Source organism: Mobula hypostoma, chromosome 6 (assembly GCF_963921235.1).
Source record: "Mobula hypostoma chromosome 6, sMobHyp1.1, whole genome shotgun sequence".
NCBI classification, from domain to species: Eukaryota; Metazoa; Chordata; class Chondrichthyes; order Myliobatiformes; family Myliobatidae; genus Mobula; species Mobula hypostoma.
In genome coordinates, this window is record NC_086102.1 from 92,502,051 (window position 1) to 92,528,798 (window position 26,748).

The 26,748-nt window shown below is 40.9% G+C and overlaps 1 protein-coding gene across 4 annotated transcripts in view; it reads right to left on the reverse strand.

Moving 5' to 3' along the window:
• Positions 1 to 20,093: 20,093 nt before the first annotated feature.
• mtrf1 (mitochondrial translational release factor 1) overlaps positions 20,094 to 26,748 on the reverse strand; it is a 47,562-nt gene continuing 40,907 nt past the window's right edge. For 3 of the 4 annotated variants that reach the window (XM_063051211.1, XM_063051212.1, XM_063051213.1), the window contains exons 9-10: positions 24,457 to 24,555; positions 20,095 to 21,764 (exon numbers count right to left, since the gene is read on the reverse strand). In XM_063051211.1, coding sequence (XP_062907281.1) covers positions 21,642 to 21,764; positions 24,457 to 24,555 — 222 coding nt within the window. In that variant the 3' untranslated portion in view covers positions 20,095 to 21,641. Of the gene's footprint in view, positions 21,765 to 24,456; positions 24,556 to 26,748 lie in introns of all 4 variants that reach the window. The other variant, XM_063051214.1, reaches the window with a different exon arrangement.

Here is a 26,748-nt window from a genome sequence, read left to right on the forward strand (position 1 = left end):
TTGCAGGCTCGCACGAGCGTCTGTAGTGCCCAGACAAACTCAGCACTTGATTCCACCGGCCGCTGGTTTCGAGTTGCTAAACGATGTCGCGTGTAGACGGTGTTTACCGGCCGCAGGTATTGTACTTTGAGTGCGCTCATCGCATCATCGTAGCTCAGCTGGTCTCTGATCAGTGAATAGACCTGTGGGCTGACCCTGCAGAGTAGAACTCTGTGCTTCGCTACAGGGTTGGTCGCTTTAATCTCCTCTAGGTACGATTCGAAGCAGGCTGGCCAGAGTTTGAAAGCGTTTCCAGCTTCAGATGTCTGCAGATCGAGATCTAACTTGTCAGGTCTCAAGGCGTGTTCCATGCTTTAAAATTTACTGCGAATAAAATTGAAGCACTTTCAATAATTCCAAAAGACTGAAGTAGGGTAAATACTGAAAGACCTTTATTCGCAGTAAAACGTGACCTCCATGCTGAGTGTCTGCCCCTGGTCTGAGGGGGAGGAGCAGGGTGAAATGGCCTTTATTCAGGGGTCTGTGGGAGGAGCCACAGGGGCAGACACTCAGCAGAGGGGTGTGTCCAGACAGTTAACCCAGTTACAACATATATATATATATATAGGGTTTACCACAATTATTATCCATCTCAACATCATTTTGCTGCTTTCTCTTCATAACCTTTGATGCCCTGACTAACAAGAACCTATTAACCTCTATTTTAAATATACTTAATGGTTTTTATCTCCACAGCCATCTGTGGCAATCCACCATCTGTCTCATCTGTTCTAAATGGACGTCCCTCTATTGAGGTGATGCCCTCTGGTCCTAGACTTTCTCATTATGAGAAACGTCTTCTCCAAATCCACTCTGCTTCAGCCTTTCAATATTCTATACATCTCAGTGACATTCTCCCCTCATTCTTCAAAACTTCAGCGAGCCAATCAAACCTGCCTCGTATGTTAACCCTTTCATTGCTGGAATAATTCTCGGACCCTCCCCAATGCCAGTATATACTGTCCAATTTCATTATTAGGGAGACATTGCAGCAACTTGATATCTGGCATTGACCCTGTCTACGTGGCTCAGCAGGGAAGGGGGAAGAAAAGAAGTGCAGTAGTGATAAGGGTTTTTCATGACGCAGTTGAATTGACACAGGAGGCCTCACGGGGATAGGAGAGAGTGATTTAAATAAAGGCACTTTTGTGGGATTTCAGCTTTTATTGATGCAGGAGGCCTCCTAAAATAGTAAGTGCAAATAAAAATAAGGCAGGGACAAGTGGAGTGGCCATTGCAGGCTTCAGCTCTTCTGGCTTTGGTAAGGACAGGCTTGGGTGAGGTATGTATATGGTAAGTTTCTTCTTCACCTGTTAGTTCATAGTTAGAGCAGTGAGAATGGCTCCAGGGGATGTGTTGTGTGAGATGTGGGAATTCTGGGAAACCGCCAACCTCCCAGATTATCACACTGCACCAGTGGTCTCCCAGAATTCCCAAAGGATCCCAAGAGAGGATTTGTAGAGTGCCTACAAGATGGCTTTTTAGAGAAGCTTGTGGTTGAGCTAACTAGTGGATCAACTATTCTGGATTGGGTGTTGTGTAATGAACCAGATTTGATTAGGGAGCTTAAGGTAAAGGAACCCTTAGGAGCCAGTGATCATAATATGATAGAATTCACCATCAATTTGAGGGGGAGAAGCTTAGTCAGATGTATCAGTATTACAGTGGAGTAAAGGGAATTACAGAAGCATGAGATGAGCTTGCTGAAGTGACACTGGCAGGGAAAATGGTAGTGTGGACATGGCTAGAGTTTCTGGGTTTGAGGGATTTTTGAACCTCGTGCAGCACCTTGTCAAAAGCCTAATGAAAATCCAAGTTAGCAACATCCACTGACTTTCCTTTGTTTATCCTTTCTGTTATTCCTGAAAGAATCCCAACATATTTGCCGGGCAAGATTTCCCCTTAAGGAAACCATGTGTCTGTAAATACCCCAAAACCTTAATAATGGATTCCAACATCTTCCCACCTACAGAAGTCAAGCTAACTGGTTTATAATTCCCTGTCTTCTGCCTCCCTCCCTTCTTAAAGAATGGAGTGACATTTGCAATTTTCCAGTCCTTCAGAACCATTCCAGAATCTAGTGGTTCAGGAAAGATCATTACTAATGCCTCCACAGTCTCTGCAGCCAGCTCTTTCAGAAATATTGGGTGTAGTCCATTTGGTCCAGGTGACTTGCCTAACTTGAGATCTTTCAGTTTCCCAAGCACCTACTCCTTATGAATAGCAATGACGCTCACTTCTGCCCCCGATTACACTCACATTTCTGGCATATTGCTAGTGTTTTCCACAGTGAAGACTGACAAGATATTTAAAGTTGACCCCGGTAACTACCTTCTATTGGTCTAATATCCACTCATTTCGCTTTTACTCTTTATATATCTAAAAAAAACCTTTGCTATCCATTTGATATTATTGGCTAGCTTACCTTCATATTTAATCTTTTCTCTCCTCATAGTTTTTCAGTGGCCTTCAGTTGGTTTTTAAAAGATTACCCATCCTCTTAACTTTCCACTGATTTTTGCGATATTATATGCCCTCTCTTTTGCTTTTATGCTGTCTTTGACTTCCCTTGTCAGCCACAGTTGCCTCATCCTCCCTTTAGCTCCCTCATCACATCTGGTTCATTACACAACACCCAATCCATGATTGCCTTTCCCCAGTGGGCTTAACCACAAGCTGCTCTAAAAAGCCATCTCATAGGTATTTTACAAATTCCCCTCTTGTGCTCCAGCACCCACCTGATTTTCCTAATCTACCTGTATATTGAAATCCTCTGAGATTATCATAACATTGCCCTTAGTACATGCCTTTCTATTTTCCATTGAAAGTTGTATCCCATGTCCTGACTACTGCGCTTGAATGTAACTCCCATCAGCGTTTTGTTATCCTTGCAGTTTCTTAACTCTACCCTCAGGGATTTACCTAGCGATACAATATGGAGTGGGCCCTTCGATTGAGCCACACCACTCCAGCAACACCTAACCAACCTGATTAACCCTAAGCTAACCATGGGTCAACCGACCCGATACACCCTTGGACTGTGGGAGGAAACCGCAGGGCATACAAGTTTCTTAAGGATGGTGCTGGAATGGAACTCTGAACTCCGGAAAGCCTCTAGTGGTAATATGGTCTCTACCCACAAGGATTCTACATCTTCCGATCCTATGTCACCTCTTTCTCAGGATTTGATTTTTTTTTTAACCCAACAGAGCCATCCTGGCCCCTCTGCCTACCTGCCTATCCTTTCAGTATAATGTGTATCCTTGGATGTTAAGCTCCCAACTATGATCTTCCAGCCACAACTCAGTGATGCCCACAACATCATACCTGCCAATCTCTAACTACGCTACAAGATCATCTATCTTATTCTGTCTACAGCATACATTCAAATATAACAATGTTTTTAATATAATTTTTGTTGAGTTTTCGAAATGATTACATGGAATGATAATATCTACCCTCCCCTTGACCTTTCCCCCCGATATATACCCCTACCTGAAAAAAAAGAAAGAAGAAGAAAGAAGAACTGCTTGGATATTGGAAAGTTTCCACATGCTCCATGGGATTCAAAATAAATTTAATATATTTATTTATTACTTTCCCCAAGGGACCATCATCTTTATCATCGGAGCAACTAAATTTGCCATCCTATCTTTTGTAAATATGGGCGCCAAATATTCAAAAAATGTATCATAGTTATCTCTTAAATTATAAGTAATTTTTTCTAGTGGAATACAACTAGAAATTTCATTATTCCAACGATCCATACTTAAATACGAATCCGATTTCCAAGTAACTGCTGTAGCCTTCTTGGCTACTGCCAATGCAATTTTTATAAATTCTTTCTGGTATTTATTCAATTTAAGTTTCGGTTTTATCCCTTCAATATCACCTAATAGAATTAATATAGGGTTATGTGGAAGTTGAGTTCCAGTAATTTGTTCCAATAAAACTTAAATTTATCCAAAAAGGTTGAATTTTGGAACAAGACCAAATAGAATGTAAGAAAGCACCAATTTCTTGATTACACCGAAAGCATTGATCAGGTAAGTTTGAATTTAATCTATTTATTTTTTGCAGTGTAATATATAATTGGTGTAAAAAATTATATTGTACTAATCTAAGTCGAACGTTTATTGTATTTGTCATACTGTCAAGACACAGTCTTGACCAATTTGTTTCATCAATATTAATATTCAGATCTGTTTTCCACTTTTGTTTTGACTTGTGGATTCCTTGTTTAATTGTCTGTTTTTGAATCAAATTATACATAAAAGAAATAATTTTTTAAATTTTTCCTTTTTGAATTAAAATTTCAATTTCATTGGGTTTTGGCAAAAACATTGTTTGACCCAGTTTGTCTTTTAAATAAGCCCTTAATTGAAGGTAACAAAAGAAAGTGTAATTTGATATTTTATATTTATTCATTAATTGTTCAAATGACATCAATATACCTTGTTCATAAGTCTCCTATAGATCTAATCCCTTTTTGGTACCAATTACATAAAAGTTGATTATCCATTGTAAAAGGAATAAGTCTGTTTTGGAACAAAGGTCTCCTTGCTAATAAAGATTTCTTTATTTCATTATCAACATTTATCTTATTCCATAGATCAATCAAATGTTTTAATATAGGAGATTCTTTCTCTTCCTGTATCCATTTAGATTCCCATTTATATATAAAATCTTCGAGTGTATTTTCTCCTATCTTATCTAATTCTATTCTAATCCATGCTGGTTTTCGATCATCGAAGAAAGATGCAATAAATCTAAGTTGATTTGTTTTATAATAATTCTTAAAGTTTGGAAGTTGTAACCCTCCTAACTCAAATTTCCATGTCAATTTTTCCAATGATATTCTTGACATCTTACCTTTCCAAAGAAATTTTCTCACACATTTATTTAACTCTTGAAAAAATTTCTGTGGCAATTGTATTAGTAATGTTTGAAACAAATACTGTAATCTAGGAAATATATTCATTTTTACAACATTGAATCTACCCTCTAATGTTATTGGTAGTATCATCCATTTGTCAAGATCTTCTTGAATTTTTTTCAATAGTGGTAAATAATTAAATTTATATAAATTCTTTACATCATTATCAAGTCTTATACCTAAATACTTTATACCATTTACCGGCCATCTAAATTGGGTTGCTACTCGACATTGACTATAATCTCCTTTAGTAAGAGGTAAAATTTCACTTTTATCCCAATTTATTTTATACCCTGATACTTTCCCATATTCATCCAATCTGGAAGATAATTTATGTAACGAATGCTGTGGGTTTGTTAAGTAAATCAAAATATCATCAGCAAATAGATTGATTTTATATTCCTCCCGATTAACTCTAAAACCCTTAATATCTGAATCAATTCTAATTAGTTCTGCTAATGGTTCTATCGCCAATACAAATAAAGCAGGTGATAATGGCAACCTTGTCTAGTTGACCTTTTTAACTGGAATGGTGTTGAAATTTGAGTATTTGGCACTACTTTAGCATTAGGGTTAGTATTTAAAGTTTTAATCCAGTTTATAAAAGGTGTTCCTAACCCATATTTTTCTAATATTTTAAATAAAAAATCCCATTCTAATCTATCAATTGCTTTTTCTGCATCCAAGGCTACTACTATACTCTTCTCCTCCCTTTTTTGTGCCAAATGAATTATTCTGAGCAGCTGAGTTACATTATCTGCCAATTGTTTATTTTTAATAAATCCTGTTTGATCCATACGTATTAATTTTGGTAAATATTTAGATAATCTATTCAATAAAATTTTTGCTATTATTTTATAATCCGTGTTCAACAAAGAAATAGGCCTATATGATGCTGGTTTTAAAGGATCTCTATCTTTTTTTGGCAATACCATTACAATCGCTGTTGAGAAAGATTCTGGGAGTTTATGTATTTTTTCCGCTTGACGTATTAACTCCATAAAAGGAGGAAATAATAAATCTTTAAACTTTTTATAAAATTTAGGAGGAAAACCATCTTCTCCTGGAGATTTATTACTTTGGAGTGATCCTAAAGCTTCTTCAACCTCTTTTAATGTAAAAGGCATATCTAATCCCTTTCTGTTCTTCCGAATTCAATTTTGGAAGAGTTACTTGTGATAAAAACCTTTCTATCTCATTAACATTATTTTGTGATTCCGATTGATATAATTCAGAATAGAAACTTTTGAAGGTTTCATTAATAATACAGGAAACGTCTCAAAGTTAGTAAATTGGGATACGTTAAAAGCTTATTTACGTGGTCAGATTATTTCTTATTCAGCTAAATTGAAGAAACAGACAAGAATAGAATTAGATAAAATTGCTAAACAAATTAAAGAATTAGATAATCTCAATGCAATCTTTCCAATGATTTGTTTAAAAGAAGAGTGGAATTACAATCATAATATAATTTATTATTAACTTATCCTATTGAAAGATACTTAAATTAAAAAGTCAGTTTTATATTTTTGGGGATAAAAATAATAGGCTATTAGCTTCCCAATTAAGGGCTGCTAAAGCTAAAAGACAAATTTTAAGGATTCGTAAAGATCATGGAGATATAGTAAGTAATTATAAAGATATTAATAATATTTTTCAGGATTTTTATTCCAATCTTTATAAATCTAAGTTTCCAGCAGATCCCCCCAAAATGAAAGCTTTTTTTATATCGGATTAAATTTCCTCAAATTACTGCTGAAGATCAACAGACCCTCGATGCTCCAGTTGTTGAGCAGGAAATTCAAAACTATATGGTCAATGCAATCAGGTAAAGCTCCTGGACTCCATGGTTATTCGGTAGGATTTTACAAAAAATTTGAAAAATTACTTTCTCCATACCTTTTGGAAATATTCCATGAATCGTTTGAGAAAGATGATTTACCTTCTTTTTATGTATCTGCTGTTTCTTTAATCCTTAAGAAAGATAAAGATCCTACTGAATGCTCATCTTATAGACCTATTTCGCTATTAAATGTGGATGCTAAAATTCTTTCTAAGATAATGGCTAACCGTTTGGAAAACATTTTATCTGAAATTATCTCTATGGATCAAACAGGCTTCGTTAGAGGGCCGTTACTCTTTTTCTAATGTTCGGAGATTGATGAATATTATATATTCACCATTATCCAAAATACCCCAATGTGTTATTTCTCTGGATGCAGAAAAGGCATTTGATAGAGTTGAATGGACGTATTTGTTTAATGTAGTAGAGAGATTTGGCTTTGGTAATAATTTTAATAAGTGGATTCAAATGATCTATAAGAACCCTATCACTACCGTTATTACTAATAATCTTAGGTCTCCCTTTTTTTTTACTTTCACGAGGTACTCGACAAGGGTGTCCATTAAGTCCTTTATTATTTAATCTTGCATTGGAGCCTTCGGCTATAACAATTCGCGAAGCTAAAAACATTCATGGTATTTCTATAAATGGGACCATACATAAGATTTCTCTTTATGCAGATGATCTTTTGGTTTATATCTCGAATCCTGAAGGATCTATTCCTAATATTTTGGAATTATTAAATGATTTTGGAAAATTTTCAGGACATAAACTTAATTTAAATAAAAGTGAATTGTTCCCTTTAAATGTTCCTGTTTTTATATATAAGGATATTCCATTTAGAATTGTGAATTCTTTTAAATATTTGGGTATTATCATTACAAAAAAAAGTAAGGATCTTTATATAGCTAATGTAGTTCCTTTATTGGACTCTATGAAACATAAAAACATAGAAAATAGGTGCAGGAGTAGACCATTCAGCCCTTCAAGCCCGCACCACCATTCAGTACAATTGTGGCTGATCATCCAACTCAGAACCCTGTACCTGCCTTCCCTCCATACCCCCTGATCCCTTTAGCCACAAGGGCCATATCTAACTCCCTCTTAAATATAGCCAATGAACTGGCCTCAACTGTTTCCTGTGGCAGAGAATTCCACAGATTCACCACTCTGTGTGAAGAAGTTTTTCCTCATCTCGGTCCTAAAAGGCTTCCCCTTTATCCTCAAACTGTGACCCCTCGTTCTGGACTTCCCCAATATTGGGAATAATCTTCCTGCATCTAGCCTGTCCAATCCCTTTAGAATTTAATACGTTTCAATCAGATCCCCCGCTCAATCTTCTAAATTCCAGAGAGCATAAGTCTAGTCGATCCAGTCTTTCATCATATGAAAGTCCTGCCATCCCAGGAATCAATCTGGTGAATCTTCTTTGTCCTCCCTCTATGGCAAGGATGTCTTTCCTCAGATTAGGGGACCAAAACTGCACACAATACTCCAGGTGTGGTCTCACTAAGGCCTTGTATAACTGCAGTAGTACCTCCCTGCTCCTGTACTCGAATCCTCTTGCTATGAGTGCCAGCATACCATTCGCCTTTTTTACCGTCTGCTGTACCTGCATTCCCACTTTCAATGACTGGTGTACAATGACACCCAGGTCTCGTTGCACCCCCCTTTTCCTAATCGGCCACCATTCAGATAATAATGTTTTCCTGTTCTCATCACCAAAGTGGTAACCTCACATTTATCCACATTAAATTGCATCTGCCATGAATTTACCCATTCACCTAACCTATCCAAGTCACCCTGCATCCTCTTAGCATCCTCCTCACAGCTAACACTGCCGCCCAGCTTCGTATCATCCGCAAACTTGGGAGATGCTGCATTTAATTCCCTCATCCAAATCATTAATATATATTGTAAACAACTGGGGTCCCAGCACTGAGCCTTGCGGTACCCCACTAGTCACTGCCTGCCATTCTGAAAAGGTCCCGTTTATTCCCACTCTTTGCTTCCTGCCTGCCAACCAATTCAATACCATACCGCCAGTACCGTGTGCTTTAAGTTTGCACACTAATCTCCTGTGTGGGATCTTGTCAAAAGCCTTTTGAAAATCCAAATATACCACCTCCACTGGTTCTCCCCTACCCACTCTACTAGTTACATCCTCAAAAAATTCTATGAGATTCGTCAGACATGATTTTCCTTTCACAAATCCATGCTGACTTTGTCGGATGATTTCACCGCTTTCCCAATCTGCTGTTATCACATCTTTGATAACTGACTCTAGCATTTTCCCCACCACCGATGTCAGGCTTACCGGTCTATAATTCCCTGGTTTCTCTCCCTCTCCTTTTTTAAAAAGTGGGGTTACATTAGCCACCCTCCAATCCTCAGGAACTAGTCCAGAATCTAAAGAGTTTTGAAAAATTATCACTAACGCATCCACTATTTCTTGGGCTACTTCCTTAAGTACTCTGGGATGCAGACCATCTGGCCCTGGGAATTTATCTGCCTTTAATCCCTTCAATTTGCCTAACACCACTTCCCTACTAACATGTATTTCCCTCCGTTCCTCCATCTCACTAGACCCTTGGTCCCCTACTATTTCCGGAAGATTATTTATGTCCTCCTTAGTGAAGGCGGAACCAAAGTAGTTATTCAATTGGTCTGCCATGTCCTTGTTCCCCATGATCAATTCACCTGTTTCTGACTGTAAGGGACCTACATTTGTCTTAACCAAACTTTTTCTTTTTACATATCTATAAAAGCTTTTACAGTCAATTTTTATGTTCTCTGCCAGCGTTCTCTCATAATCTTTTTTCCCTTTCCTAATTAAGCCCTTTGTCCTCCTCTGCTGGACTCTGAATTTCTCCCAGTCCTCAGGTGAGCCACTTTTTCTGGCTAATTTGTATACTTCTTCTTTGGAATTGATACTATCCCTAATTTCCCTTGTCAGCCACAGGTGCACTACCTTCCCTGATGTATTCTTTTGTCAAACTGGGATGAACAATTGTAGTTCATCCATGCGATCTTTAAATGCTTGCCATTGCATATCCACCATCAACCCTTTAAGTGTCATTTGCCAGTCTATCTTAGTCAATTCATGTTTCATACCTTCAAAGTTACCCTTCTTTAAATTCAGAACCTTTGTTTCTGAATTAACTATGTCACTCTCCATCTTAATGAAGAATTCCACCATATTATGGTCACCGTTACCCAAGGTGCCTCTCATGACAAGATTGCTAATTAACCCTTCCTCATTGCTCAATACCCAGTCTAGAATAGCCTGCTCTCTAGTTGGTTCCTCGACATGTTGGTTCAAAAAACCATCCTGCATACATTCCAAGAAATTCTCTTCCTCAGCACCCCTACCAATTTGGTTCACCCAATTTATATGTAGATTGAAGTCACCCATTATAACTGCTGTTCCTTTATTGCACACATTTCTAATTTCCTGTTTAATGCCATCCTCACTACTACTGTTAGGTGGCCTGTACACAACTCCCACCAGCGTTTTCTGCCCCTTATTGTTATGCAGCAATGCAGTTATGAAACAATTATTTTCTAGATGGAATCCTCTTACACTTTCTCTAATAGGTCGTATTCATGCCATGAAAATGATGATTTTACCTAGATTTTTATCTATTTTTCAAAATATACCTATCTTTCTAACCAAAAAATTTTTTGATCAAATTGATTTTACTATTTCGTCCTTTATTTGGAAGAATAAAAAACCAAGAGTTAGTAAGTTTCAGTTACAAAAATCTGAAAAAGATGGTGGACTCACACTACCTAATTTAAGATTGTATTATTGGGCTGTTAATCGACAATTATGTTTTTGGTTATATTGGCTTGATAAGAACCAAAAACCAGCTTGGATTGATTTGGAATTTAAAGCTATTAATCAATTTTATTTAACTTCACTATTAGGAGCTCCATTACCTTTACAACTTGCTAAAATTTCCAATTTAAATTTAAACAGTCCTTATGGATTTGTTTTCAGTTTCGTAACTCTTTTAGTTTTAAACGATTTAAATTGTCTAGTCCGGTATTTCGAAATTTGCTATTTAAACCTTCAATTACTGATCTCATTTTTCTTTTATGGAGAAATAGGAGGATTTGTTCTTTTGCAGAATTATTTAATGATGGTCGATTGATGTCTTTTGAAGAGTTAATTAGCAAATATTATCTCTCTCATGCACATTTCTTGCAATATTTACAGGTTAGACATTTTTTACAAAAATATGTTTCTACACTTCCATATATGCAAGAATCTGATTTGTTGGATATGATTTTGAATATGAATCTCTTAGTGAGAGGCTCCATTGGTAGAATTTATAATTTATTTTTACTACAAAAGGATAACCTCTCACTAAAGATTAAACAAGATTGGGAGAGAGAACTTAATATGACTTTTGTTAATGAAGATTGGTTGCGAGTTCTGAAAATGGTTAATTCTTCTTCGATATGTGCCAATCATTGTTTAATTCAGTTTAAAATTGTTCACCGTTATTATTTAATAAAGGAGAGGCTATCCAAAATATTTCCCCTAACATAGGTAATTATTGTGATAGGTGCAAAAATGAAGTAGCTACTGTGTCACATATGTTCTGGTCATGTCCCTCACTGAAATCTTTTTTGCATGCATTTCTAATGTCAATAAACAAGGACTGAGTGTCCTCATTATCTAATCTAATCATCTGCCTGTCCTTCCTCAGTCTCACTACATGCTGCCAACTGTCCCATCCTCAGCCCAAACACTCTGGTTCCCGTCCCCTTGTCAATTTAGTTTAAACTTGCCCGTAAGAATACTGATTGTCCTACAGGTCCTACCTTCTGCAGAAGAGATCCTAATGATCCAGAAATATGAAACCCTGCCCCTGCCCCTGCATTACTTCCTCAGCTACTCACTATCTGTACTATCATCCTAATCCTGCCGTGATTAGCATGTGGCACTGGCAGTAATCCACAGATTACTACCTTAGCGGTCTTGTGCTAAAGTCTCTTCCTGAATTCCCTATATTCACTGCTCAGGACCTCTTTCTGCTTTCTACTTGTGTCATTGGTGCCAATGTGCACTATGACTTCAGGCTGCTCACCCTTCCTCTTGAGAATCTGCTGCAGCCTCTCTGAGACATTCTGGACCCTTGCACCTGGGAGGCAACACACCATCCTAGCTTTACTTTTGCAGACACAGAATCTGCTGCTTGTCCCCCTAACTATCGAGTCTCCTGTCACTATCGCCTGACTTTACTCTTCCCTGTTGAGCCTCAGAACCGACCATAGTACCACTGGCTTGGCTGCTGCTGCTGACCAACCCCTCCCCCCTCCCCAGTATTCAAAGGATATACATGTTGCTGAGGGGAATGACCACAGGGAAACTCTGCACTGACTGCCTCTCCTTGTGGTCAACCATCTACTGTCTGAAGCCTCCCGGAAGGTCCTGCTCCAGCTCCAGTTCCTTGACCTTATCGGTCAGGAGCTGATGTTCCTACAAATGTAGTTATCAGGGAGATCGTTAAGTACCCTGAAATCCCACATCTTTCAGAAGGACTTTTCCACTAGAATTTATGGAAAAGTGCGAGGTGTCACACTTCATGGGACCAACCAGGGCACTGAGGAGTGTGGTAGATTTAAGTGATCTGCGAATACAGACCTATAATTCATTTAAAGGGGCATCACATGTAGATGGAGTCATAAAATTTTTTTGGCACATTGGCCTTCATTAATCAAAGCATTGAGTACAGGAGATGGGATGTTATATTGAAGTTGTATGAGATGTTGGTGAGGCTTAATTTGGAATATCATGTGCAATTTTGGTCACCTACCTACAGGAAAGGTGTAAATAAGGTTGAAAGAGTGCAGAGAAAATTTACAAGATGTTGCCGGGTCTTAAGGACCAGAGTTATAAGGAAATATTGACTAAATTAGGACTTTATTCCTTAGAACGTTGAAGACTGAGAGGAGATTTGATAAGAGGTATACAAAATTATGAGGGGTAAAGATAGGGTAAATGCAAGCAAGCTTTTTCTGCTGAGGTTGGCTGGGACTGCAACTAGAGGTCCTGGGTGAAAGGTGAAACGTTTAAGGGGAACATGAGGGGAAATTTCTTCACTCTGAGGGTCGTGAGAGTGTGGAACGAGCTGCCAGCATGCTCTACGAGCTGGATGTCAAAGTTTAAGTGAAGTTTGGATGGGTACATGGTTGGTAGGGGTATGGTCCTGGAGCAGGTGGATTGGAGTAGACAGTTTAAATGGTTTCGGCACAGACTAGATGGACTGAAGGGTCTTTCACTGAGCTGTATTTTTCTACCACTCAAGTTCACTGCTATTGTGATCGTGGCTTTATGCATCCTACCCGTGCTAGTGCCTGCGAAGCACTGTGAGCTCAGTGAATTGCAAACCGCTGCCCTTGGCAGGGCTGCTGGTTCGAGTCACTGCCGTCGGAGGGCCGCTGGGTCCCGCTGCTATCAGAAATGTTACCGAAATTCAGAGATTTGTGGATTGGACTGTAGTTCATATTGGCCTCTTTCAATTCGTTTTTTTTTGTTTCTTTTTCTTTTCGTGCGTGGGGGTGGGGGGTGATGTCTTTCTTTCACCTACTTGTATGATCTCCTGTATTCTGTGGCTATCTGGAGAAGACAGATCTCAGAGCTATATTCTGAATACACACTCTGATAATAAAATGAACCTTTAACTGCACACCCTGATGGTTTCTTTATCGTTGCCGGCGACAACAACCGTGCTAACTTAAAAACAGTCCTGCCTGAATTCTATGAGCATGTTGACTTTAGTTCCAGATGTGAAAACACGTGAGGCCTCATTTAAATCAAATCCTTGGTATAAGCAAAGCTGTTCCCCGTCCTCACCGCGAATTCTCTGACGTACCTGTTGTCTAATTCCTGCAGAAGACATGACAGCAGAGGTTGCGGGCACTGCTGAGGGATCGGGTTACTGCCTTCAGCCCAGGGGATAAGACAGCTCTCAGGTCAGCACGAGCTGCGCTTTCCTGTGCCATCAGGAAGGCAAAGCGAGATTATTCACAGAGAATATACAGCCATTTCTGTGACAGGTGCCTGACGCAGGGTATTCAGACCATAACCGACTATATGTCCACTCTGCGTATCGAAGACAGGGGCGCTTTTCTTCCGACAGGCTGTTTGTTACGCTCGGTTTGACACACGGAATGATGTGCCCGCAAGGAAGGCCTCCCTACCCCAAGGAGCTCGTTTATTCTTATTTACAGATACAGCACAGAATAACTCCCCAGGGCCTGACAGTCGTTCCCTCGGACCCTATTCGAACCAAGCGCAGAAATCGCAGGAGCTCTGGCGAAGATAATTAAATCATCCTTAGCGACTGGAGGATAACTAATGTAGTTTCACTGTTTAAGGAAGGCTCTAAAAATATGGGTCTTTATTCTTTGGAGCGTAGAAGGTTGAGGGGGGACTTGATACAGATGTTTAAAATTATGAGGGGGATAGATAGAGTTGACATGGATAGGCTTTTTCCATTGAGAGTGGGGGAGATTCAAACAAGAGGACATGAGTTGAGAGTTAAAGGGCAAAAGTTTAGGGGTAACATGAGGGGGAACTTCTTTACTCAGAGTGGTAGCTGTGTGAAACGAGCTTCCAGCAGAAGTGGTTGAGGCAGGTTCGATGTTGTCATTTAAAGTTAAATTGGATAGATATATGGACAGGAAAGGAATGGAGGGTTATGGGCTGAGTGCAGGTCGGTGGGACCAGGTGAGAGTAGGAGATCAGCACAGACTAGAAGGGCTGAGATGGCCTGTTTCTGTGCTGTAATTGTATATGGTTATAAACCAGGAAATACATAGGCCGGTGAATCTAACACCACTAGTGGGAAAGTTATTGAAAAATCTAAGGGATTGGCTTTATGAGTATTTGGATAGACCGGGAATGATTAGGGATAGTCACCATGGTCGTGTCAAACCAATCTTTAGAGTTTTTCGATGACGTTACCAGGAAAGTTGATGAAGGCAAGGCACTGGATGTTGTCAATGTGGACTTTAGCAAGGCATTTAACAAGGTCCCACATAGGAGGTTGGTCAAGAAGCTTCATTCGCTTGCCATTCAAGATGAGAGAGTAAATTGGATCAGGCATTGGCTTTGTGGGAGAAGTCAGAGAGTGGTTGCCTGACTGGAGGCCTGTCACTAGTGGAATGCCGTAGGGATCGGTGCGATGTCCGTTCTTTGTCAAACACGATCTGGATGATAACGTGGTTAACTGGATCAGCAAATGTGTAGATGACACCAAGGTTGGAGGTGCAGTGGACAGCGAGGAAGACTATCAGAGCTTGCAGCGGGATCTGAACCAGCTGGAAAAATGGCATATGGAATGCAGACAAGTACGAGATATTGCACTTCAGTAGGACCAACAACAGCAGGTCTTACACAGTGAATGGTAGGACACTGAGGAGTGCGGTAGAACAAAAGTATCTGGGAATACAAATTTATAGTTCATTGAACGTGACGGCACAGGTAGATAGGGTCGCGAAGAAAGGCACGTTGACCTTTATCTATCAAAATATTGAGTACAGGAGATGGGGTATAATGTTAAAATTGTCTTAGACGTTGGTGAGGCCTTATTTAGAGTACTGTCTTTTTGATAGATGCTGCCTGACCTGCTGAGTTCCTCTAGCATTTTGTGTGTGTTGTTTTGGAGTATTGTATGCAGTTTTGGTTACCTACTTACAAAAAGGATGTAAATAAGGTTTAAAGAGTACGGAGAATATTTACAAGGAATCTTACAGACCCTTACTCTTCATGATTTTTATAAATGACCTGGATGAGGAAGTGGAGGGACGGGTTAGTAAGTCTGCTGATGACACAAAGGCTGGCGGTGTTGTGGATAGTGTGGAGGCTGTCAAAGGTTACAGTGGGATATTGATAGGATGCAAAACTGGGCTGAGAAGTGGCAGATGAAGTTCAACCCGGATAAATGTGTAGTGGTTCATCTTGGTAGGTCAAATATGATGGCAGGATATAGTATTAACGGTAAGACTCTTGGCAGTGTGGAGGATCAGAGGGATCTTGGGGTCCAAGTCCATAGGATGCTCAAAGCAGCTGCACAGGTTGACTCTGTGGTTAAGAAGGCATACGGCGTATTGGCCTTCATTAATCGTGGAATTGAATTTAGGAGCTGAGAGGTAATGTTGCAGCTATATAGGACCCTGGTCAGACCCCACTTGGAGTACTGTGCTCAGTTCTGGTCACCTCACTACAGGAAGGATGTGGAAACCATAGAAAGGGTGCAGAGGAGACTTACAAGGATGTTGCCTGGATTGGGAGCACGCCTTATGAAAACAGGTTGAGTGAACTCGGCATTTTCTCCTTGGAGCAAAGGAGGATGAGGGGTGACCTGATAGAGGCGTATAAGATGATGAGAGGCATTGATCTTGTGGATAAGTCAGAGGCTTTTTCCCAGGGCTGAAATGGTTGCCACAAGAGGACATAGTCATAGTCATACTTTATTGATCCCGAGGGAAATTGGTTTTCGTTACAGTTGCACCATAAATAATTAAATAGTAATAAAACCATAAATAATTAAATAGTAATATGTAAATTGTAAATTATGCCAGGAAATAAGTCCAGGACCAGCCTATTGGCTCAGGGTGTCTGACCTTCCAAGGGAGGAGTTTTAAAGTTTGATAGCCACAGGCAGGAATGACTTCCTATGACGCTCAGTGTTGCATCTCGGTGGAATGAGTCTCTGGCTGAATGTACTCCTGAGCCCAACCAGTACATTATGTAGTGGACGGGAGACATTGTCCAAGATGGCATACAACTTGGACAGCATCCTCTTTTCAGACACCACCGTCAGAGAGTCCAGTTCCATCCCCACAACATCACTGGTCTTATGAATGAGTTTGTTGATTCTGTTGGTGTCTGCTACCCTCAGCCTGCTGCCCCAGCACACAACAGTAAACATGATAGCACTGGCCACCACAGACTTGTAGAACATCCTCAGCATCATCCGGCAGATGTTAAAGGACCTCAGTCTCCTCAGGAAATAGAGACGGCTCTGACACTTCTTGTAGACAGCCTCAGTGTTCTTTAACCAGTCCAGTTTATTGTTAATTCGTATCCCCAGGTATTTGTAATCCTCCACCACGTCCACACTGACCCCCTGGATAGAAAGAGGGGTCACCAGTGCCTTAGCCCTCCCCAGGTCTACCACCAGCTCCTTAGTCTTTTTCACATTAAGCTGCAGATAATTCTGCTCACACCATGTGACAAAGTTTCCTACCATAGCCCTGTACTCAGCCTCATCTCCCTTGCTGATGCATCCAACTATGGGAGAGTCATCAGAAAACTTCTGAAGATGACAAGACTCTGTGCAGTAGTTGAAGTCTGAGGTGTAAATGGTGAAGAGAAAGGGAGACAAGACAGTCCCCTGTGGAGCCCCAGTGCTGCTGATCACTCTGTCGGACACACGTACTGTGGTCTGTCAGGCGTAAGTTTTTTATGCAGAGTGGTGAGTGTGTGGAATGGGCTGCCGGCAACGGTGGTGGCGGATATGATAGGGTCTTTTGAGAGACTTTTGATAGGTACATGGAGCTTAGTAAAATAGAGGGCTATGGGTAAGCCTAGTAATTTCTAAGGTAGGGACATGTTCAGCACAACTTTGCTGTAGGTTTTCTATGTTTCTATGAATGTGCTGCGACTGGAGAACCTGAGTTATAAGGAAAGATTGAATAGGTTAGGACTTTATTCTTTGGAACGAAGGAGATTGAAGGGAGATTTGATAGAAGTATACAAAATTATGAGGGATATAGATAAGGTAAATAGAAGCAATCTTTTTCCACTGAGATTGGGTGGGGCTACAACTAGAGGTCATGGGTTAAGGGCGAAATGCTTAAAGTGAACATGAGGGGAAACATCTTTGCTCAGAGGATTGTAATAATGTGGAATGAGCTGCCAGCACAAGTGGTGCATGCAAGCTTCATTTCAACATTTAAGAGACATTGGAATAGGGACATGGATGGTAGGAGTATGGAGGGCTATGGTCTGGGTGCAGGTCAATGGGATTAGGCAGTTTAAATGGTTTGGCATGGACTAGATAGGCTAGAGCCTGTTTCTGCGCTGTACTTTTCTATGACTCATCACCAACAACCCACAATTTAACCCTAGCCTAATCATAGGACAATTTACAATGACCAATTAACCATCTAACTGATATGTGTTTGGACTGTGGGTGGAAACCAGAGCACCTGGAGGAAACCCACATGTTCCACAGGGAGGACATACAAACTACTTACAGAGGATGCTGGGATTGAATTCTTAACTCTAGTGCTTTGAGTTGTAATAGTATCTCACTGACTGCTATGCTACCATGATGTGAGGAAGACCTTTGTCGGGTCAACCGACAAAGCCGCGGGGCCTGATAATGTACTTGGCACCCCAGTTAACAGATATACAACAGACATCTTCAGCATCTCTCTGGAACAGTTTACTGTCCTTTCAGGATGATGTCACCACACTCAACAACTACCATTCAATGACACTGACCTTAACAATAATGAACTACTTTGAGTGGCTGGTTATGGATTGAATTAAGTTCCATCTTCCTGCAATTTGGACCCTTTCCATTTTGCTTATTGCTCAAATTGGTCTACTGATGTCATAGTCTTTGCACTCCACTCTGTCCTGTCCCTCCTGGAAGATGGTACTTCATATGCTAGGTTGCTGTTTATCGACTTCATCTTGGCATTTAACATCAATTATTCCTTGGAAGCTAGTGGGTAAACTGTCCTTGTTGGGTCACACCTCTCTCTATAACTGGTGGACATCCTGACAGAAAGACCATGCTGGTAGAAACATCTCACCAGTGCTCCCCAGGGCTGCATGCTCAGGCATGACTGCACTGCTAAATCCAAACCTAATGATCAAGTTCTCTGGTGACACAAGTGGTTGGCCTAATCAATAACGATGATGACATGGCATACAGAAAGGAGGTACAGCGGCTGGTAGAAAGGTGTGAACACAACAATTTGAGTCTCAGTGTGGACAAGACCAAAGACATAATGGTAGATTCTCAGAAGGTGCAGGCTGACCACTCTTCACTAGACATATGTGGCTCTCCATGCAGAGAGCTGGGAGCGCCAGATTTCTGGGAGCGCATATAACAGACAATCTCACCTGGTCACTCAACACCACCTCTTTTGGTCAAGAAACTACAGCAGCATGAGGAGACTGAGGCTCCTTCCCCCTTCATTCTAATCAATTTTTACAGAGCACCACGCATCATCGTCTGGTATGGGAATTGCAATGCATCTGACTACAGGTGCCAACAAAGGATTGTGAGAACTGTTGACAGGATCATTAAGGTCTCTCTTCCACCCATCAGAGATATTTATCAGAAGCACTGTGTACATATTGTTAATCAACCATCCAACAATCTCTTTGATGCCCTACCATTAGGAAGGAGATACTGTGATATTAGACATGAGGAATTCTGCAGATGCTGGAAATTTAAGCAACACACATCAATTGCTGGTGAATGCAGCAGGCCAGGCAGCATCTCTAGGAAGAGGTACAGTTGACGTTTTGGGCCGAGACCCTTCGTCAGGACTAACTGAAGGAAGAGCTAGTAAGAGATTTGAAAGTGGGAGGGGGAGGGGGAGATCCAAAATGATAGGAGAAGACAGGAGGGGCAGGGATGGAGCCAAGAGCTGGACAGGTGATTGGCAAAAGGGATATGAGAGGATCATGGGACAGGAGGCCCAGGGAGAAAGAAAAGGGGGAGGGGGGGAAAATCCAGAGGATGGGCAAGGGGTATAGTGAGAGGGACAGAGGGAGAAAAAGGAGAAAGAGAGAAAGAATGTGTGTATGTAAGTATATAACGGATGGGGTACGAGGGGGAGGTGGGGCATTAGCGGAAGTTAGAGAAGTCAATGTTCATGCCATCAGGTTGGAGGCTATCCATTTCTCTCTCTCTCTCTCCTTTTTCTCCCTCTGTCTCTCTGACTATACCCCTTGCCCATCCTCTGGGTTTTCCCCCCCCTTGTCTTTCTCCCTGGGCCTCCTGTCCCATGATTCTCTCATATCCCTTTTGCCAATCAACTGTCCAGCTCTTGGCTCCATCCCTCCCCCTCCTGTCTTCTCCTATCATTTTGGATCTCCCCTCCCCCTCCAACTTTCAAATCCCTTACTCACTCTTCCTTCAGTTAGTCCTGACGAAGGGTCTCGGCCTGAAACATCGACTGTACCTCTTCCTAGAGATGCTGCCTGGCCTGCTGCGTTCACCAGCAACTTTGATGTGTGTTACTGTGACATTAGAACAAGGATTGTTAGGATGGGAAACAGCTTCTTCCCCTAGGGCCATTAGTCTACTGAATTCCCTGCCACTACCCAGGTCTCATCATGCATGAAGCACCAGTACTGTTCGTTTTTTTTTAAAAACATGTGTAATGCACCTTTTTATTTGTTAATTAGTGGCAATATTACTTTGTGTTATGTGAGTGAGTTTTATATACTGCGTTGTGCTCCTTGGTCCAGAGGAACGTTGTTTCATTTGGCGTATACAGGTTGAATGACAATAAATTTGAACTTGAACTTGACTGATTACATATTGACAATCAAGCACCTATCTATACGAATCCAATTGTTTACTCTACCCACATTCATATATCACAAGTACATCAAAACACAGTGAAAGGTGCCATTTGTGTTAACAAGCTATGGGCAGCCCCTGAGTATTGTCATCATAGCATGGCCATAATTTTCAGGACACAACAAACAATGAAAGAACAACAGCAAAACAAGCCCAACAACATTCTATAACTCAGCTACATGCTTGGGGCAATTTATAGTTGCTAATTAACTAGCTAACCTGCACCTCTTTATGATGCTGGAGCCCACATTATAGGAACACACTTTGTCTACAGAAAACATGTCAATTCCACACAGTCCTGAAGAAGGGTTTCAGCCTGAAATTTCAAATGATTTACACTTTTCATCAGATGCTGCCTGGCCTGCTGAGATCGTCCAGCATGTGTGTTGTTTTGGACTTCCAGCATCTGCAGATTTTCTCGTTTGAAATTCCACACGGACAGCAACCAAGTTCAAGCCTGAACCCAGACCATTGGTGCTGAGAGGCAGCAATTTTACCAGCTACGTGTAGGTTGCTGTGTTTCTATTGTAGTGGAAAAATAAATGCATTAAGACTTGCAGTGGGGGGAATAAATAGTAACAAATATACAGCTTCTTTATTATTAAATGGCTAATACATGGTACATACCCATTAAGGTTTCACTTAATACTTTGGAAGTCTTCTGCTTTATGCGTAAAGAGGGAGCTGAACTGATTTCCCTCGCAGGCTCAGGCTGGTCAATTTGTTATGCGTCAATCTAGATGTTTTGTAACTGCATAACAATATTATTCAGACAATATCTTGAAAACAATTATACCTACATCAGAAGGGAACTCCTGTCAAACTGCACATTATTGAATGGTTTCCCTGAGGCACAGAGCAAGCAGGTTGTGTTGAAATGTATTTCCCTGCTGTCCATTTGAAACTAGTGTTTATATTACGGATTCCTTCACAACCATAACCGTCATTCTGTCATTACTCCTGCAACCCAGACAGACTAAACCTAAGCAGTGACCAGCTGTAACTCAGGGAAAACAACTGGGACTGAAACTTAAGGTGGTTAATCATTAACTCCATAAAGCTATAAAATTAATGGACCTCCTTTGCAACAAATATTCCAGTTTCCAATACGCATGGATACTCAAGTCAGTGTGCACTGTGCCATGAACAGAATGTTTTCCACGATGAGTTTGGTTTGGTTATTTTAGCTTTAACTACCTTCTGTAGCCTTTTTATTACTTGTTTCTATAAGTTCCAGGAGTGCTTCCTTTTCTGCTGATTCCAAAAGTTTATTAATCAGTTCATCCAGCTGTCTGCCACCACATAGCACCTCCTGGAAAACAAGAGGAAAATTAGCTAAAGGACAAAATGTGGGACGTTTACATGTGCTGTTAATTAAAGAACAGTTAAGATGGATGGTCACAGTCTTTTTCCCTGGGGTAGGAGTGCAAAACGAGACAGCATTGGTTTAAAACAAGCAGGACAAGATTTATAAAGGACCTGAGGGGAAATATTTTCACACTGAGGGTGGAGAGTATATGGAAGGAGTGGAGAAAGTGGTAGATGAGGGTACAATTACAACATTTAAAAGATTTGGATAGGTATATCAATAGGAAAGGTTTAGAACAGGGGTCTCCAACCTGGGGTCCACAGACTCCTTGCAAATGAGACTAGCTCAGTTAGGCAACTAGACTGACATAGATGATTTGGGCTGAAGAACCTGTTAAGCATGCTGAATAGCTCTCAATCTAGAAAGCAAATTAAGAATCCAATGTTGCTGTTATTTGTAACAGGTTATAAATTCCAAAGTGAACAGCTTTATTATAAAAACACTTTGATTATAGAAACATAGAAAACCTACAGCACAATACAGGCCCTTTGGCCCACAAAGCTGTGCCGAACATGTCCTTACCTTAGAACTACCTAGGCTTTACCCATAATCCCCTATTTTCTTAAGCTCCATGTAGCCATCCAGGAGTCTCTTAAAAGACCCTATTGTTTCTGCCTCCATCACCGCCACCAGCAGCCCATTCCACACACTCACTACTCTGAGTAAAAAGAACTTACCCCGACATCTCCTCTGTACCTACTTCCAAGCACCTTAAAACTATGCCCTCTCGCATTGGCCATTTCAGCCCTGGGGAAAAGCCTCTGACTATCCACGCGATCAATGCCTCTCATTATCTTGTACACCTCTATCAGGTCACCTCTCATCCTCTGTTGCTCCAATGAGAAAAGGCCGAGTTCACTCAACCTATTCTCATAAGGCATGCTCCCCAATCCAGACAACATCCTTGTAAATCTCCTCTGCACCCTTTCTATGGTTTCCACGTCCTTCCTGTACCTGAAGTGAGGCGACCAGAATTGAGCACAATACTTCAAGTGGGGTCTGACCAGGGTCCTATATAGCTGCAACATTACCTCTCAGCTCTTAAACTCAATCCCACGATTGATGAAGGCCAATGCACCGTATGCCTTCTTAATCACAGAGTCAACCTGCATAGCAGCTTGGGGTCCAAGTCCATAGGACACTCAAAGATCCCTCTGATCCTCCACACTGCCAAGAGTCTTACCATTAATATTACATTTTGTCATTATATTTGACCTACCAAAAGGAACCACCTCACACTTATCTGGGTTGAACTCCATCTGCAGCTTCTCAGGCCAGTTTTGCATCATCAATGTCCCACTGTAACCTCTGACAGTCCTCCACACTATCCACAACAACCCCGACCTTTGTGAAACCAGCAAATTTACTAACCCACCCCTCCACTTCCTCATCCAGGTCATTTATAAAAATCATGAAGAGAAGGGGGTCCCAGAACAGATCCTGAGGCACACCACTGGTCACCGGCCTCCATGAAGAATATGACCCGTCTACAACCACTCTTTGCCTTCTGTGGGCAAGCCAGTTCTGGATCCACAAAGCAACGTCCCCTTGGATCCCATGTCTCCTTACTTTCTCAATAAGCCTTGCATGGGGTACCTTATCAAATGCCTTGCTAAAATCCATATACACCACACCTATGGCTCTACCTTCATCAATGTGTTTAGTCACTTCCTCAAAAAATTCAACCAGGCTCGTAAGGCACGACCTGCCTTTGGCAAAGCTATGCTGACTATTCCTAATCATATTATGTCTCTTCAAATGTTCATAAATCCTGCCTCTCAGGATCTTCTCCATCAACTTGCAAACCACTGAAGTAAGACTCACCAGCCTATAATTTCCTGGGCTATCCCTACCCCCTTTCTTGAATAAGGGAACAATAACTGCAACCCTCCAATCCTCTGGAACCTCTCCTGTCCTCATTGATGATAAAAAGATCATCGCCAGAGGCTCAGCAATCTCCTCCCTTGCTCCCCACAGTAACCTGGGGTACATCCCGTCCGGTCCTGGTGACTTATCCAACTTGATGCTTTCCAAAAGCCCCAACACATCCTCTTCCTTAATATCTACATGCTCAAGCTTTTCAGTCCACTGCAAGTCATCCCTACGCTGCCTGTACGGGTCAAAGAGTCAAAATTTCAAATAAGAATTATATGGGCATTTCAAGAAAAATAATTTACAAGGTTACAGGAAAAGAGTAGGGGATGGGATTGAGTTTATTGTTCAAAACAGGGTAGTTAAGGTTTCAGTGGCTGGTGTCTCATGTGCTGTAACAATTCTGTAATAGGTGCCATAATCAATAACAAAGCAACAATTGGACAGTTGCTAGAAAACTAAAACAAAACCAAGCACACTCAGTAGGCCTATGCACATGTAAAGTGATGATCAGCATTTCAGGTTAACAACCTCTCATTAGAACTTGTGATATTTGTAATCAATCATGTTTTAAATTGGAGAGATTGAAGAGGGTGGAGAGAACTAAAGGAATATCTGAAAAAATTACCAAAAGAAGCTTCTGTTGAATATTTCTAGTTTTTCGGGTTTTTACCATAACTATTGAGTTAGCCTCTGTATCCAATTAAATTACATACTTCCAAATAATTATTTAAAAAATCTTTGTTTTATCAGTATATCTCACCTTAATATCCCTCAAAACATAGTTGATTCGGTGATCTGTAACCCTGTCCTGAGTGAAGTTATAGGTACGAATTCTTTCTGACTGGGCTCTTGTTCCAACCTGTAATAAACCAAGTTAAAACAGATTTCCTATTGCAGTTATTTGTTATGCATCTTTAAGGAAAAACAATTGTTCCAGTTTAAAATATAACAATATAGCAGTAACCTACGTGGATTACTCACTACCGAACATGCTCCTGACCTATGTGAAATAGCTCCCTGGTTTTGTCCAAGATACGCTAATCGATAATTGTCTTCATAGTATTGCATGAAGCTGCCCTTGAGATCACTTCTGTCTTCAAAGTCAGTTTTATCAGATCAATGTAGATAACACAGGAAGACTTTGGGTTGACTCCAAATACTGCATAAGTTATCCATTGTTTCCCTATGATACTGAAGGAAGTCATTTCAGTCCAATGGGTCCACTTACAGAGGAATTCCATTCACCACCTCTCCCCACAACTAACTTTATAAAGTTCAATGTTGACAGTACATTATCAAAGTATGTATGCTATATAATCCTTGGGATTCGTCTCCTTACAGGCAGCCAGAAAACAAAGAAACCCAATAGAATCCATTAAAAAAGACTGTCAAATAACGGGTATGCAGGGAAAAAAAACAAGTGGTGCAGACAATGAAAACACACAAATAACATTCAGAATTGAAGTCCACGAAAATGAGTCCACAGCCATAAAGCCAGTCACAGCCGATCCAGGAGCCTGCCAGTTGCAGGTCACAGTCTCATTTCAGCACAGACATAAGTAAACCTTGTGAACCAGCGAGCTGCACACCCACCCGTCTCTCTCCTCTGACACGATGATCTTTTCAATTGCTTAAATCAGCCAAACGCTGGGCCGTTCCTCTCGGTTCAAGGACCCACTGCCTCGATTCAGCCCGTACCTGACCTTTCCAATCTGGCTCAGCACTTAAATAAGCCAAACACTGGCTCATTCCCTGCTCTCAGGCACGGGCCCTGCAACCTCAATTTGTCCCGTACATGCTACACCGCAACTGTCTTCCACCTTTGAGAGTTCAGTTCACTCTACAAAAATGCCAGGTCATACAGACTCAAGTCCAAAAGGGAAGTTACAGGTTATTGCTCTAACCATGCAGTCACTTTCCTGTAATACCAGGGGCTCTTAACTTAGTAAGCTGCCTCATGTGTGGCACCTTGTCAAATGCCTTCTGAAAGTCCAAATATACAACATCCACTGCATCCAGTTTATCCATCCTACTTGTAATTTCCTCAAAGAATTCCAACAGGTTCATCAGGCAAGATTTTCCCTTAAAAACCATGCTGACTTTGTCCTATCTTGTCCTGTGTGAATAAAGTGAACAAACTCGCGGCACAATTAGAGGTTGGTCGGTATGACATGGGCATCACTGAGTTGTGGCTGAAAGAAGTCCATTCTTGGGAGCTTAACATCAAAGGATATACTTTGTATCGAAAGGACAGGCAGGAAGGCATAGACAGTGCTGTGGCTCTGCTGGCAAGAGAAGGAATTACATTTTTAGAAAGAGGTGACAAGAGTCAGAGAATGTTGAATATTTGTGGGTGGAGTTAAGAAACTTCAAGGGTAAAAAAACCATAATGGGAATCAGATGTAGGCCTCCAAACAGAAGCCAAGATGTGGGGGTTGAGATTGCAAAGGGAGATGGAAAAGGCACATAATAAGGGTAATGACACAATTGTAACTGAGGACTTCAATATGCAAGGGGATTGGGAAAATCAGGTTGGTGTCGGATTGCAAGAGAGGGAATTTGTTCAATGTCAATGAGATGGCTTTTTAGAGCAGCTTGTGCTTGAGCCTACTCGGGAAAAGGCCATCTTAGATTGGGTGTTGTGTAATAGGGAGCTTAATGCAAAGGAGGTAAGTGATCACAATGTGATTGAATTCATACTGCAATCTGAGAGGGAGAGGCATAACTCACATGTATCAGTATTGCAAAGGGAATTACAGAGGCATGAGAGAGGACCTTGCCCAGGTGGACTGGAGGAGGATACCAGCAGGGATGATGGCAGAGGAGAGATGGCTAAAGTTTCTGGGAATAGTTCACAAGGCACAGGATAGATATGTCCCACAGAGGCAGAAGTTCTCAAATGGCAGGGGTAGGCAACCGTGGCTGACAAAGGAAGTTAAGGAGTACATAAAAGCCAAGGAAAGGACATACAAGGTAGCAAATGTGAATGAGAAGATGGATGTTAGGGAAGTTTTTAAAATCCAACAAAAGGCAATTAAAAAAGCTATGAGAA